This window comes from Chamaea fasciata, unplaced genomic scaffold (genome assembly GCF_029207755.1).
Source record: "Chamaea fasciata isolate MVZ Bird 193981 ecotype frontalis unplaced genomic scaffold, bChaFas1.0.hap1 SCAF_1, whole genome shotgun sequence".
Taxonomy (NCBI): domain Eukaryota; kingdom Metazoa; phylum Chordata; class Aves; order Passeriformes; family Sylviidae; genus Chamaea; species Chamaea fasciata.
In genome coordinates, this window is record NW_027094086.1 from 25842712 (window position 1) to 25859378 (window position 16667).

Below are 16667 nucleotides of genomic sequence, written 5' to 3' on the forward strand. Positions count from 1 at the left end.
TTGCCCCGCCGCGCTCTGCGCCTGCTCCGCGGGGGAGGAGCGGCCCCGCCTGGCGGGCACCGGGCGGGCGCCGGCAGCCGCGGGGATCGGGGAACCGGCGGGACCGCCCCTGCCCCAGGGCTTGCAGAACACAGAATATGTAAAAATTTTCTTAAGAAAGGACGTTCTGTGATGTTTGATTTTTGATGTTTGATCTTTGTATACTGTCAAGCCTAATCAAAAAGAAAGGAGGAAACAAGCGCTAAGCGATGTCCAGGTGATAGACAAATTACTTGTCGGTGGAATTGCTTTGTTAAGGCTTCGGGCTTGACAGGTTTCCGTGATCTGAGACCTAGCTGGTGATTAACAAAACTTGCGAAGAGGGATGTACCACTGACAGTGGACACAAAGAATGCAGAATTTACGGGATACAAGGGCATTTGGCAGAATCCCCAAGATAAGGGAAAAAAATAATGAAGGCAACTTAGCAACTTCGCTCAAGTCAGCTCCGGCTGGGTAAAAGGTATTTCTGATGGGGGGCATTGCCCACTGATCCAGAAGAAGAGAAAGACTGAGCATATGGACTAAACAGCAGGAGAAGTGAGAGAATCATTAACCAACAGAAGATAGAATACTAATTAATAAGAAAACTGGGTAACTGGTAGATAATGAACATGAATGCCCGTGTTTGCTAATATGTTTAAATACTGAAAAGTTTTGGTAGTCCTTGTGCCCGTTTTGTGGATTTGTCACCCAATACCCCTTTCTGCACAGAACTGTAAACCAAATGTGGATTGGCCTCTTGCACACCAGGTGAAAGAATCTATACTGGAACTATACAGGGGCACCTTCTCAGGCACTGTCACCACCCTGGTGCCTCCAGTTCCAGCTGTGAGAGTTGGAGAATACTTGGTTCAGTCCATGTGCTACACTGGGTTGGAATTTTACTCTTGCAAGTGATTTACTAAATGCTATTTAAAGGATACTAAATAACTATCTTGTTTGGTGGGGGGTTTGGTGGTTTTCTTTGTTTGCTTTCCTTCTGGTATGTAAACCCAGAATTGCTGTGCCCTTTACCAATAGTGTGACAGCCAGATCTTGTCATGTGTTTTGGGGCGATAGGAGTTGTTTGTTAAAGAAATATGAGAAAAGAGGTGGCTGAGAATATTAGCTTGGAGTTCAGATGGAGTGGATAAGGCAGGGCCTGATTTGAGGTGAAATTGTGCATTCACTGATCACTCCTGAGCAGCCGAGAGAGGCTCCATTCTGGCTCCATCGCACACATCAACACTGTCTGACTGCTGTGAAACAAGGTTTACCAGAAAGATCAGAAATCCTCATTTCAAATTCAGTGCTGTTAGTGGAGTCCAGAAACAGCCTAAGCAGTCTGTGAACATCAGACCATACTCAGCTACAGGGGATTATGTTGAGATAACAAGACACTTGATTTATCTCTGTTGAGCACAGAGACTGGCTGATGGAAAAAGTAATGACTGACTGATACCCACCCATTTGCACAGCCTTGGTAATCAGACAAAGAAACCTGCAGAGTCCTATCTACCCATAAGGAAGGGAAATGAGTTGTGGGAGTAGCATAGGAGCCGTAAGAACCTACAGATTTAATAAAGCTTCAGGTTTTGAGGGGAGGACACCACACTTGATAAATCTATGCAGTAACAAAACTTGGTATGAAAGACAACAAATCTATCAATGGGTCCGGACTATCAGCTTTTGAATTAAGAATTCCAGGTGAACTGATTACACAACACTGCGGGAGTTCAGAGGAAGCAGAATTTCAATCCTACTGCTTGGTCATCATTGCCCTGTGTAAAAATGGCGAAACAACCATTTTCTCTAAATATTCAGCATTTAGGAAAAAAAAAAAAAGTTGATGCTCTGTTGGTATAGTAAGCTCCAGAGTAGGTAACAACTTCATAATTCCGTACACTGTATGGCAGTCATTGAAGCAATAGTGCCACGCTGCTGGGCAGTAGTTGCCACATTTATCATTAAAGCAGCACATGGAATGTATCTGGTAAGAGTTAGAGAGTGGCTCTAAGACTTACATAGTAACATTCCATTACAATCAGTTAATTCAACCACACTGAGTCTCAAGTCATCTGTTATCACTGAACAGAAAAAACAACAAACAAACAAACAAAGAACCCCAAGAAATAAACTGCCAAAAAGAAAAAGAAAGTTGGAGAAATAGTGTGTATAGTTCAAGAGCGCTTTTAAATTGCCAAATGCTACAGAATTTAGGAAGTTTCACTGGAACAATGCTGCCAAGAGGAAACAAACTACACATTGGAAAATACGAATGTGCCGAACAGCTACCTGTGAAATAATGGTGAAAGTGAACAAGATGATATGACTGAATGTATTGGTTTTGCACGGCCTGGTCTTTGGTAGCGGGGGGGCCACAAAGGTGGCTCCTGTGAGAAGCTGCCCCCGGGGCCGGAGATGCCAACCCCGACCCATGCAGGCAAGGGGCAAAGGGGACAGGCTGCGACACGGGCACAAGCGTGAGCGGCGACAGAGCGTCCGTCCCGGCCCCGCCTCTGCCCCGCCCCGGCCCCGGCCCGGCCCCACCCCGCGCACGCGCGCCGCTCCACCGCTGCAGAGGTTGCCCGCGGCCAGTAGGCGGCGCCCGCGGTCGCGGCCCTCCCCTTATCCCGGCCCGGCGCGCGGGATCGCGGCGGCGGATCTCGGCATATTCTCTCCCCGGCCCGGCCTCGTCCCGGCTCGCCGGGGGCTGCCGGGCAGAGCTCCAGGATGTGGAAGCTGGTGCCCGCCTCAGGACAAGGTGAGGGAGCGCCGGACGCCGCCGCCGCTCTGGTGGGCTGGGCCCGGCACCGCGGGCCCCCTCCCCGCCCCGACCGGCGCCTGCGCGCGTCTCCGGCGTGTTGGCTTCCATAGGGCTGGCGCCAGCCGGGATTGCGTGTCCGTGCTGCCTTGGGCCGATGGTGGTCTGAGTGCTTGTCGTTCTGGGCGTTCGTCCACGGCGAAGCCTCCGTATTTCCCTGGAGCACTGCCGACCACAGCGCCTGTTGTATCTAGCAGGGCTTCTTTTGGAACCTGTGTGGGATGTCTTAGAGTGCTGCAGGTTACAGAGTCCTGCATTGGAATACCTGAGAGTTTACGGGGGCACCAGCCTCAGAAACGATGTTTAAATATTGTGTTGATGTTTCAAGGACCAAGTGTTGAACTTCTTGATGTTTCTTGCATGCAGAGTTTTGAAACTATATTCTGATATTGTTCTTCGTTTCCTTGTCCACAGGAGCTTTAGTAATAGGTGTCATATATTACATACACTTATTATGCTTATAAGGAACAGACCAAACACAACTGCATCTACTCTCTATTTCCTGGTTCACTGGGAGGAAATTTTGGATGCTTATTTCCTAGTGGATACAGCACCTAATCTTGTTGAAATGATTTTCCTCTTAATGCCTGGAGGGCTCTTGAGTGAATCAAAACGCTCTTCCTTCTATTCAGAATGATCATTTCTGCTCAGTTCATATTTGGAAAGTTATTTGCCAGGGTCGATAACAGGAATTTATCTGTACTTACTCATATTCATCAAGAATCATTTTTGATTCCGTTGACCTGTGGCACCACATCTTTGGGAGAGAGTCAGGCCATTCACTGGGAAGCCACCGAGGGGTCCAGGTGACAGGTACAAAGCATAAGCTAAAGAATGACCATTGGTCAGGGACTGAACTTACTGAGTGTCAACTTGATTTACATGAAGATCTCCTTACATTCATTAGGAGGACATTTTCCTCTGAACCTCCTAATCAGTTATGTGAATAAATAATGTAACCTCAAAAAATTATACACCTTTACAAAGGTGTTTTAGAAAACCTGTCTTACATTGTGGTTTTTTTTTCTTCTAAATATTACACTTTATCTTCAAGAAAGTTCTGGTAAAAATATATTATCCTTGAAAAAATGTGCCACCACTTTTGTTTATTGTAAAATGTATCCTTTTATAATTGAGCAAGGAAGCAAGCAAGAAAGAAAAAGGTTTCCTCTATAAGCTAAATGCATAATTCTAGTCAGCATAATCAGAATCACAGAATTCAGAGTCGCAGAATATTCTGAGTTGGAAGGGATCCACAAGGATCATTGAGTCCTGTTCTTAAGTGAGTGGCACACATAGGGATAAACTCCACAGCCTTGGCATTATTAGCACTATGCTCTGACCATAACTGGTGCAGGGCAAAGCTGAGGTTTAGATGTCGCCCTGATTCTTTAGCCTTCTGATGACTGTTTGCATATTTCTAGTGGAGTCTCTTACCAATGTAACATAAACAAGTAGATTGTTTTCATTCCAGTCTGTGATGGACTGGTGAACTGACCACTAGGGTCAGAAAGGTGTTCCTCTCATCTACCAATCCCTGACCAGACTCCAAATCCTATTTAAATCACAAATGATAATAAACTTCCTCTTTCTCTGCTCACCTCTGAACCTGAGTGAGTGTGGTTCTTTCATGTCCCTACCGGTGACATTTAGATGCACTACAAACTTCTCTGTGTCTCTCCTATGTGCTTCAGGTATTCTGGTGTTTTTTTCTAGATTGGTATTTTTCTGTCTCTTGTTTATTTCCAGGAGAGCCGTATCGGCTTTTGAGTGGTGTGGAATACGTTGTTGGACGCAAGAACTGCACAATTCTGATTCAGGATGATCAGTCCATCAGCCGCAGTCACGCAGTTCTGACCGTGAGTCGGCCTGAAACAAGCCCTGTAAGTAGCCACCATTTACTGCATTAGCAATGCCCTGTGGGCATAATTCAGGCACCCATGACCATCCATACTTTCATATTGCTATCACCAGTTTTATGCTTGGAGTAGAACCATTGATCACCTGTCTTTTTTTTTAATCTTGATTTTTTTTTCGCTCTTAGATTTGTTTATGTTCTTTGAGAAATTTAGTGGCTATGTCTTAGTAGTCCAAGCTTCCTTTTATCCCAGATTCACTAGGAATTTGTATTAAAATAATCATAGCAGGAAAATAATGCAATTAAGTTTCATTACACAGACAAATTTTAGGTTCTGGGAAGTGCCTTAGTTGTTTTACTGCAGACTTAGTTTCAGTTTCGTTTCACATTCATTAATTCTGCTTTTGCTTAGGGCATGGAAAAGAAAAATGTACCAAGGAGAATTAGCAATCAGCTAATTTACTGTGGCTAAGTGTTGTGACATTTATGGATGTTTTAAAGCCAGTCAGCAGAAATTCCATTTTTGTAACCTTATGTAGTGTTTAAAATAAAATATGTAAAATATATTTTTCCCTTTAATGCTGCAGATATTGAGTGAGTCCAGCAGAGGGCTATGAAGATAATGAGGGATACTGAGGGATAACAGAGGAGCATCTCTGTTGTGAGGAAAGGCTGAGGGATCTGGGCCTGTTGAGCCTTGAGAAGAGATGACTGAGAAGGGCCCTCATCAGTGTCTGTCAGTAGGTGGGAGGGTGTCAACAGGATGGAGCCAGGCTCTTCTTGGTGGTGCCAAACAATAGAAGAAAAGACAGTCACAGAAACTGGAACACAGAAAGTTCCACCTGAACATGAGTAAGAATTTCACTGTGAGAGTGACTCAGCACTGGAACAGAGTGCTGAGCCGAGAGGTTGTGGAGTCTCTGTCTCTGGGGATACTCCAAAGGAGCCTGGAGACAATCCTGAGTAGGGTGCTGTAATGAAACCTGTGTTAACGGGCAGGTTGGATTAGATAACCTTCAGTGGTCCTTCCCAACCTTATCTGTGAAGTTGCATATAACTGCATGGCAGAATTTCATAAAAACAGGCTGTCAGTGTTCTCATTGGCTTGTGAAGCACTTTTGGAATCTGACAGTGTCTAACCTTTTCTCAAGGGATGCTGGTGTCTCCCATGTCCTGCAGTTTGGGGAAGACTCGCATTCCTCATGGAAGGAAGTGCAAGAAAGTGTCCTCAGGTGACCTTAGGCTTTTACTTACTATTCAGCCCAATGCCCAGGATAGAACTGAATGGTAGGTAAAAACATTATAAATCTCTGAGCCTTGCTAAATTGCACTAGCTCAGTCTTTGGGCCAAGGAATGACTGCTATACACAGTCTCCAGAAAGACGAAGTGTAATCTCCAAAAAGACTAAGTGTAAGAAGCACAAAAGTTCTAAAGCTAAAAAGTGTATATTTTCTCCCATTCCTTTTCAGTGAAAACCAGAAGATAAATAATTATGTATAGCAAGCCTCATTGTCCAAAGTCTTTATTTAAGATGGTATTTTGTGGGCTGCCTCTTAGTTATCCATTCCTTTGATCCACAGTGATAGTAACTTGTTTCTGATAGAGCTGTCTCATTCTGATAAACTATAATGGCTTATTTATGTTTTTTTTCAGAGTCAGTCTCCCTCAGTACCTACATTAACAGTAAGAGATACATCTAAGTATGGTACCTTTGTTAATGGATCAAAACTCAATGGTGCTTCAGTGTCTTTGCAGTCTGGTGACAGAATCAACTTTGGAGTCTTTGAGAGCAAGTTCAGGTAAGTGTTTTGATTATAAAATATCAAGTAGAAAATTACTTTTTTTAGAAAAGCACTTAAGCACGTCATGCTACTTTGCAAGTGATACAGCAATGAGTTTTTAGAGAGCAAAGGAGATGAGTAGTATTTTGCCTGTGTTCCACACCTGCTTCTGAAATAGCTTTCCATTATATTTTTACATAATTTATTTTGACACTAAGAGATGAAGATTGTAGATAAGAAAGCATTGGCATTTTAGAAGATGATATGTCATGTGCACTGAGTATTTTTAGGCTTCCTTAGGCAAAGAACAAAATCCTACACCAAATGAAAAGAAGGGTGAAAGGTTTAGAGTTTGTCAGAGCTCTTGTTAGCTGTTCATAATGTAATGACAAAAGAACTGATGTTGCAGGAGGATGTGAACCCAACTTGATATTTTTTTCCAAATTTAACATGGTAGCCAGTGGCATCTGTTTATTTATAGGAAGCACTTCTGGAATTGAAGTAGCAGATAAATAGAAAAAGTCTAATGACCATTAAAATCAATGTCAAAGTAACCAGAAGGTGGCTTTGTGCCTTAAAATTTTACTCAGTTTTATCAATGCTGCTGGTATTTATTTATTGTTAGGAAAAACTTGGTATTCTCCTCCAATTGCTACCATAATTTTTTTTATATATATATTAGGTAAACATACCTGACCCATGATACATGAATCATACCATCAGACCAGATACATCATGGCTGTTGTACTAGAAAGTCTACAAAGTAGAAAGAAACTTAAATAATCTGAAAATGAAATAATATAATTTGATATGGAAGATCTCAAATACATATAAAGGCTTATGGTCGAGGATAATGGAAACGTTAGGGAACTGTTGCTTGAAATAGCATTTTATTACAGTTGTATTTTAAAGTGTTGATCTGTTGGTGACCGCTCCTGTTGCGCATACTTCTGCTTTTGGAGGCACCCACTCAAATTTCTTTTGCTATTCCAAGACCTTGCACTATTCTTGAAGCACTAATCTCTGTGATGTCTGTAAAAGAGCCACAAGTCCCTAGAAATATTTCCGACGTCAGGTCAAATTGTCAGTAGTTTTTCAGAAATGAAATTAGTATTTTGTTTCTTCAGGAAATTTTGAAGCAGCAAGATTTTGCTTTGATCTAAATTAGAGTATGGGTCTTTTTCTTTTTCCTTCAGATTTCCGTGAGATACATATGTGATAGTTAAGTCAGCTCTGTTCTTCATAATGATTGGCTGATTTAACTTAAGCAATTCTCTTGTTCTTTGCAGAGTGGAATATGAACCTTTGGTTGTCTGCTCCTCATGTTTAGATGTAGCTCAGAAAAATGCTTTAAATCAAGCCATCCAGCAGCTTGGAGGCTTTGTAGTGAATGAATGGACAAAAGAATGTACCCACCTTGTAATGGTCTCAGTAAAAGTCACTGTGAAGGTATGTTGAGCTTTTGCCTGTTGCTGGCATTGCTTTGCAGTTTTCCCACAAGTGCTAATTCAATTCTATGCCTATTCAAGATTTTTCTTCTCTACACAACTGTAGTCAACTCTTCTTTTTCAAGTTAAGAAGATGTGTATGCCAACAGGAGGTTGAAGGGAAAGAAAACAAAAAAAAAGCCAGTTTTGAAGACTTAGTGATTTTCATCAGTTGCCTTCTACATTTTCATAATACTAATCAAGACACCAATTAAAAGCTAGGCTGTTAGAAGCAAAACAATCCTAGAAACACAAATCAGTATTGTTTTATTTGTTGGATATTTTCCACATCTTAGGTCTTAAAAAGCTAATATCAGTTGAACCATATTCTGTTTGAACTTTTTCTATACAGTGAATTTGTATTTTCTGGTTTTTCAGACTATATGTGCTTTGATTTGTGCTCGACCAATTATAAAACCAGAGTTTTTTTCTGAATTAATCAGAGCTATTCAGTCCAGGCAACAGTTGCCAAATCATGAAAGGTAAGTTGCCAAATCATCGTGTTTACTGTGTTGCAGAATGAAATTTATGTGAGTTAGATTATCAGATAACTATACATTTATCTGATAATTTTTGACATAGTATGCAATTCACAGTAATTTTATTTGTGGAGGAATGCTTAGTATGATTAACAATTTCATCAGCAGATTAACAGCAATTTTATTGTTCCCATCCCTAGAGTTATAAAATGAGCTCTGGGATTGACTCTATGCTAAGAGATGTTACTGTCTCTGAAAAGGAACTAGTTTTGTTGGCATTTAAGTATTGCTTCAAACACTTCTGGGAATTGACACATAAAAATATAGAAATGACACTTTTTTAATAAAAGAAATTGTATCAACTTTATTTCATTACATAGATGTATTTTTCCAGTGTGCTGTTAGTTACTAAATTTACTGTAAACTTTGGTCAGAACAGAGTTAGCCTGACCATTGAATTCTCTGAAATAGAAGAGGTTTTTAATTATCTGTTGAGAGGTGAAGTGAGACTAATGTGCGTTGCCCTCACTAAACGAGAATAAAATATTCATTGTTTTCATGGTTAAATTAACTTCAAAAGGGAATTCTCAATTTGGAATCAATAAATACTGCAGAGTGAGTCTTCTGGTTATTTTCTCAATATGAGAAAATGTAAAATAGTCTCAATATTGTATGTGACAATTTCATCTAAGCCCATACTGCTGCTCATTTTTCCTTGAAAAGGGAGAGTTTTGTGTTTTATTTGGGGGTTGGTTTTTTGCTTTATGAAAACATAGTTTATACAGATGAGAAAATCCCACATTTATATGTGCATAAATATGTGTATATGTTAGAAAATGGCAATTTATTTTCTTTAGTATGTGTGGTATTAGCCATTGGTAGAATAGTTTAAAGGCTGAGGCTGGGTAGATACTAAATAAACTTGTGGTGCACACATGGAAATAGAAAAAAACCAAGAGGATTCACAATAAGCTGGGCTTGATATGTGGTAAAATATATTTCCCAGAACATGACACTACCATGTTAGAAAAATACAGATACCAGTCTGGAGCAATTGGTAGGAAGTACTTAGTTTCTAGATGCTGCTTTACATTAGCTGGGTTTATGTAATGTGTCAAATCAGTCATCTGTGAGTGGAGAACTCATTTGTTCTTCAGTTTCAGAAGAAAAGGAGAATCTGAATGAATTGTAACTTTCCCTTCTACTTAAACTTCTGCATTGCTTTTCTGTCACAGAAGTGACAGTATAATTGGCTTTTAAGTGCTCCCTAAAAAAGAGGCAGATGGATATGTTTACCTTTCTGAAATATTTTTGTTAACTTTTTAAGATGCTGAGAGGACCTGAACTGCCTTAAAGGTAGTGACACTGGCAGTATACAGATTATGTAGGTTTCCAAGAGTGTTCTGCATCAAGCTAAATGAAACAGCTGATGTAATACACAGATCTATGTTTAAAATAATTGCTGTATTTTAAATAGTCTGTGGTTTTGAGATGTAGCTTGTGAGATAATGCTGGAAATTAACTTAGCAGCTATGAATTTCCAAAAACACTTCCGACTTCGACTGGGAATCTCAATATTGTGCACTGCAGGTAGAGCTGACCTGAGCTAGTATAGCCACAGGACACCAGACAGCTTGGGGTCATACTGGTTTGGGTGTGAAACAGGGAAATTATATTGAGATGGCAATCTCTGTGTGTCAATAACTGTGATGACAATAACTGTGTGACACTGTTAATTCAATCGTTACTATACCTGTAGAGCTGGTCCCTCACAAACCATCTAGGGAAACATCTTAAATTAAAAAGAAAAGAATAATTAAAGCATCTTTTTTTTGTTTATAGTAAGACTTCATGTAATGGCAAATCTGCAGTTCCCATATGAATGTGGGACTTTTTGCTTGAGTTTTTTTATGGTGTTACCCCAGTCCTTTGGTACTCTCTGGCAACCTGTGCAAGGAAAAACAAAATCTGAAGATTTCACAAATGGCTGCCTGAGTGCAGTCCTGTATGAAATAATGTGTTTTGTTACTGCAGTCCAATGTCAATAGTGCAGGGCTTTAAAAAAGAAGAAAAGTAACAGAGTTTTTAACAGAAACTCACCAAGAATCAAGATCTATTTATTGAGAGATTCAAGGTTGTAGAGGATCTTTTATGGATAATGGCGTTACTATTAAAAGCTTATGAGGCCAAATATGAGGAATGCTTCAGGATCCTGACTGCAAAATACTGTTGCCTTTTGAGCCTAGATCACTAGAGATTATAAAGAAAATAAAAGGGGTTTTGGGTTTTTTTTTGTTTGGTTTTTTTTTGGTTTTTTTGGGGGCAATCATCAGTTAAAGTTGTTTGCTGAAATCCAAAACCAGAGATTTTTAAATGTATTAATAAAGAAATTATAATCCTAAATATAATATATATATATATTATAGATATACACTATGTATAACTAAATACATGTATTTATAATGAAACTATAAAGTAGTGAAAACTGTTGTTTTTCGGCTTTTACTTGTCCTTTCATCTTTAAAGATGACTTAGTCCCTGTTATTTATCTTAGGTTAATAACAGTCTCTATGGGAACTGCAATCAGAAATCTTCTGGCGTAATAACTAAAGTCTGAATTGTCCTATTTTTACTTCAAATTAGTAGGCTTTATCATATCTGTTCAATTTCAATGCAACAATATTTTCGTATACAGATTTGAATAGGCTGCTGAAATAGATCAAATACCTTTCAAAATCTGGTGGATTTAGGTTGCTTGATTTTCACTGTGTACATAAAGTTAGAAGAATTGATTGTGAAGAACATAAGAATGGAGACAATTTAAATGCACCTGTAACTATATAGCACATTTTAGCCTGTCATAATTGAATTGCATATTTGGGTGAAGTAGAAAATTTATGTGCTTATTTTTGTGTTCATCTTGAACTATATGAATATTCACAGTGTTTGAGGGATGTTTTTCTGTTTATAGGTGCTTAATTTTTTCCAAAATGTCAATATTTCAGCATTTCGTATGTTTCTTCCTTAGAATCTGGCAATCATTGCTATTGAACCAAATTTGTTGGTGTGTTGCAGCATCTTTTTTTTTTCCTGCATAGTAGTATGAAAAGGATAAATAATCAGCAATCAGACTAAAGATAAGCAGTTCTGTGATCAGCCAAACTATGTACATAAACAGCTGTTTGGGTACAGATGTGGTATAGTTTGGTTAAAATTGACCTATAGTTTCCCTTCTTTCTGACATATGCCTTCACCTTGCTCTGTCAGAACTGCTGTAGCAGTGAATATGTGGCTCAAAGATCTTGTAAGTGTCCTGAAATTATTAGTTAGATGCATGTCCTAACTCTAGAGGCTTTTTGTGCTCTGGACAGGCCATCATTAACTGGAGCTGTCACAGAGCGTGGATAGAATTTAGGCCTTCAGGGTGGAGTTTTATTTTTGCCTAATGTGTCTCCTAGGTAAACTCCTGCTCACTTTTGCCTATATTGGACAAAATAACAGAGGATCTGCAGAGTGAATCCCTTCAGTTCTCTATCCCACCAGCAAGAAAAGTGTCCTTGTCTGCTGTCATATTATAGGCTGTTCTCGAGTGTGGTGGGACGCAATTTCTTGACACAGTAGGAGAGAATGACTGTCCCCACACGGAGGGTAGAGGAAGCAAGATGACCAATTTTGTGTGGTTTTACTATTATGTAGAGTAAGTGGAGAATGAAGTTGCAGTCTTGTTTGTCAGTATTGTTAGTAAGGGTGTGGATATGTGTACAGCAGTTTGGTTGAATGCATTCCTAAAAGTGTTTCCTTAGTTACTGGAGTAGAAAGTCTTGGTCTGATTTTTGATGTTGAGGAATTAGGGGCTCTGTTTCTTCTTAAGAATCTCTTGAAAATGATTTATGTAAATAGTTTTAACAGAGAAATGCAGGTTTTTGACTTCAGAATTTTACTATAAAACAGAAAGGACTATGAGTCAGTACTGATAAACGAATCTGAATTTTAATTTTCATTTTGTGTTCTTGCAGCTTTTACCCTCCGGTTGATGAGCCTTCCATTGGCAGTGAAAGCCTGGATTTATCTGAGCATCATGAAAGGAAAAAAATATTCAGTGGAAAAACTTTCGTATTTCTAACTTCCAAGCAGGTAATTAGGCTTTACATTGCAAAAATATTGCGGGGGGGGCTAAGTACAGGTTTGTTCACCCTGAAATCGCACTCATTCTGGGTTCATGAGGAAAGAAGGATTTCTGTGTATTTATCCTACAGTACCGTGGCCTAAGCAAGATAAAATGTGGAGGAAGAACATATTACATCTACAGTAGTGCATCAGTGAGAAGCACTATGCTGATAGTTCTGTATTCTCTAAACTCGCTGCATTCTAAGATTTTTTTTTGTTATTTGTATTCTCTTTTTAGCACAAGAAACTGGGTCCGGCAGTTGTTCTTGGAGGAGGGGAAGTAAAGTTGATGACAGAAGGAAGAAAAGAAATGCCTTTACTACTTTCTCCTGAAGTTTGTGTAGTTGATGTGGGTTTGATAAACTCTCAGATCTCAGGATCTGACTCTCTGACAAACTGGACTGATTCCATTCTGACTGTCTTGGAAAGGTGCAGCACTGTTCTCTTGTACAGCGGTAGGGTGATTTCAGAACTTTACAGAGACTTCCTCATGGTGTTTACATACATATTTAAGCAGGAGGCTGCTTATAAAGAGGGCATTTTTTCATTGTTCTACCTGTTTAGGAGCTGGGGTTGTTTAACCTGGAGAAAAGGAGACTCAGAGGTGACCTTATCACTCTTAAATTTCTGAAAGGTGGTTGTAGCAAGGTGGGGGTTGGTCTCTTTCTCCAGGCAGCAACTGACAGAGTGAGAACACACAGTCTCAAGCTGTGTCAAGGGAAATACAGGTTGGATATTAGGGAAAGGTTTTTTACTGAAAGAGTGATAAAGTACTGGAATGGTCTGCCCTGGGAGGTGGTGGAGTTGCCATCCCTGGATGTGTTTAAGAGAAGACTGGATGTGGCACTCGGTGCCATGGTTTAGTTGAGGTGTTGGGGCATGGGTTGAACTCGATGGTCTTGATGGTCTTTTCCAACCTAATGATTTTGTGATTCTGTATTTAGCAGAGTAATTAAAACTTCGTGAAGCAGTAAAGAAAGAACTTGGCAGTTCCGTGAGGATTTGATGGAATTTCTGTTTTCTACTCTTTTTATTATTTTTTGTAAAACCAGTTCTACAAAAATTCATTGTAATGAAGCTGCTTTAAAATTACAGACAGCAAGTAGTTTCTCTTCTACTTTAAAAGAAATTAAAATTAATATATTCTAAGAATTAAAAATTAATATATTCTAAATTAATAGAGTCAAAATTAATGTATCCTCTTCTGCTTTAAAAGAAGTTAAAATTAATATATTCTAAGAATTAAAAGTAGATAATTTACGATATTGTATTGATTATATATATTTCATCAAAAGCAGAAAACATGGTACCTTCAGGTCATGTGGTTCATTGTAGTGTAATTGTATACAGTGTTTTTGAAGAACAGCTTCTGTTTAATGAAAATTAGTTGTTGTCTTGATGGTAGGTTTTGTTTGAGAGGGCAGACTGCATTATAACATTATAGATGTTAGAATTATCATTATGCTATTTTATTAAAGCAATGAAACAAAATCTCAATCCTTAACACATAAACCTAGTTGCCCTAAATTTTCCTGCTAGGTAGAGAAGACAGTACTTAGTCTGTCCTCATGACTTGAAAGATTGGGGGACGGAAGGGTGCCTGTCTTAAAGGAAGTGGTCAGATCTTTCAAGTCTCTCACATATTTTTGAATCAGAGATAGAGCATGATTGTTTAAGTGGCCAAAAGTCAGGAAAGGAGAGATGTATTGGTGAGATTACTGGAGCTAGACAGTGCTCCAGCAGCAGGAAACACGGGCGTTAATACATGTAGGACGTGGCTCAAACGAAGGCTAATTGTGCTGACTTACTCTGTTGGGAAAAAACTGTAGTGTAGACTGATTTTTTCTTTTTTTTGAGGAGGAATGGAATATTTTGTACTTTGTTTTACCTGTGCCCATTTGTTATTTGTCTTTAAATCTGTTCTGAAAACCCTTTTTTTTTTTTTTTTTTTAATATATATATATATTAACAGCAAGAATCTTAGGGCTATTCCAGAGGCAGAAATTGGTTTGGCAGTTATCTTCATGTCTACAGAAAAATACTGCAACCCTCAAAAGCAGCCTGCTTCCAAAGGTAATTGGAAGAAGGGTAGTAATAAGTTAACAGCCTCAAAGAGGCAGTGTTTCTTTTTGTGTAGGAGCATCAGTTATGATGTTTCTAGTTGTTCTGATTTGCAGGACCACTAAGAGAGAGTGACATTCTGTGAAAAATGTATGTGACTCCAAAGAGGTGATTGGTTCTTAACAGTCTTGCAGTAAATTGCAATGAAAATTATATGACTGAGATGTAAATAAAAAAGTAGATCTAAAACATAGCCTAAAAGGCAGACACATGGAACAGTGACCTTGAAAGGAAAGATACTTTAAAAACATCTGAAGTTCATCTTTTTAGTGATCGCTGAATTCATATGTATGTGGTAGTTTGAATTCCATGCTATTCTGTCTTTTCATTAAAAGACTGAGGTAATAGGGAAGTAAAAGATGAATGTCAGAAATCAAGAGAATAAGAATGGAAATAACTTGTTAAGGCTTGGGTTTTTTTTCTTTTTTTGCCCTTTACACGAAACAGAATTTGCTTTTTGAAAATACGACCACCTCCCACACAGTTCAAAACTAAAAATAATCTTTCCATAATTTAAGACAATAGGAGATGATTGCCACATTTGCTGAACTAGTAGTTTGGGAGTGGACATACCAAGTCTTGACTTGAAGTTCGTATTTGCTAATAAAAGTCTTTGAGAGACAGAAAGAGGTTTTGTTTTTCTGATTCTCTTTTTGTGCCTCTTTATGTTATTCTATATTTTGTTGCTATGAAATTTTCAGAATTATGTTTTATAGATTCTGCTTTGTTCTACAAAATGTTGTATCAGGTACAAAATCCTACCATTATTTTAAAAAATTGAAAAAAACTCATAAGTTTTTCTTTACACGAAGGAACATTACTTAATTGAAAACGTATTTTGAATAGTGAAAGACATATATGCAGTACTGGCAGAGATGCTGATTCTTGTTTCTAGTCAGAATGATTCAACTGGATTAAGTTTAAGTTGTCTGAAATTGTGGAAACAGACTCTATATCAGAGTTTAAAGTAAGCAGTCTTTAAAATTGAAAAACTTGTATCCCAGATGCAATAATCAAGTTAGAGATCATCATAAATGAGTAAATATAAGGAATTTTATGGTCTGACAGTTTTGCATGATCTGTATATTGCATGATACATATTTTATTTTTTGCATAAAATATATACCACATATGATTTTTAAATACATTATGTACATACTAATATATGATTTCCTATTATGCTTAATTTTTATTTAAGCAGAATTCCATCACTTAATCAGTAGAATATTTAACTAAATCTGAATTCCAGAATATGGCCCTTTAGAGCTATTTCTGACAGATTTAATTAATAAATCTGCTTATTTTTTAAATTAAAACTGCTTTAAGATCATTTTACAAAGATCTCACATGATCAGGTAGTAATGTGTGATGGCACATGCAAAGAAGCACTTATTTGATATTAACTTTCTAATTCTTCTCTCGTGTTGGTCTTGCAGCTGTACCTGAAAGTTCTCCTGCATCAGCTGTCGCAGGCCGGGCCATTTCCCAGAGCCTGGCTGTGGATGAAACCATCATGCCAGCTGCTGCAGATGGCGCCTTGTACATAGCTGATACAGAAGAGCAGACGTGGTAAAGTAGTCATGGACATTTCTAAGCTAGTACTCGCAAATAAAGCAGTCTTGTGTGGCAAAGGAACTGTATCATTGCCATGGGGAAAGATATACAGGGTTAGAAATGCCATTTACTAAATTGCTGTCACTTGTCTGCAGTGAGAGAATTTCTGCTTTTGAGTACTAGGTTACAGAAAGCTCCCATAGGATTTAGATGACTTTTGAATGCACATGTAGATACTGGATATCTGTCTCGACTGTCTGAACTATTAAAAAATTTCAAGCCATTTCACAATTATAAAAATGTACTGATCATAGCAGATTTTACAGTTTCTTTTTAGCACACTGTTTATAAATTTATTCAAAAAATAGCTTTTT

General features: G+C 38.6%; 1 protein-coding gene across 3 annotated transcripts in view; it reads left to right on the plus strand.

Moving 5' to 3' along the window:
* The first annotated feature begins 2653 nt into the window (after positions 1 to 2653).
* The window catches only part of NBN (nibrin), a 32710-nt gene continuing 18696 nt past the window's right edge, over positions 2654 to 16667 (plus strand). For 2 of the 3 annotated variants that reach the window (XR_010720031.1, XM_066179075.1), the window contains exons 1-9: positions 2654 to 2785; positions 4595 to 4728; positions 6358 to 6503; positions 7775 to 7934; positions 8351 to 8454; positions 12468 to 12585; positions 12857 to 13047; positions 14591 to 14691; positions 16176 to 16308. Coding sequence is in view for 2 of the 3 variants with exons in the window: in XM_066179075.1 (XP_066035172.1) it covers positions 2755 to 2785; positions 4595 to 4728; positions 6358 to 6503; positions 7775 to 7934; positions 8351 to 8454; positions 12468 to 12585; positions 12857 to 13047; positions 14591 to 14691; positions 16176 to 16308 (1118 nt within the window). In the remaining variant the exon portion in view is untranslated. Of the gene's footprint in view, positions 2786 to 4594; positions 4729 to 5972; positions 5991 to 6357; positions 6504 to 7774; positions 7935 to 8350; positions 8455 to 12467; positions 12586 to 12856; positions 13048 to 14590; positions 14692 to 16175; positions 16309 to 16667 lie in introns of those variants that run through there. The other variant, XM_066179085.1, reaches the window with a different exon arrangement.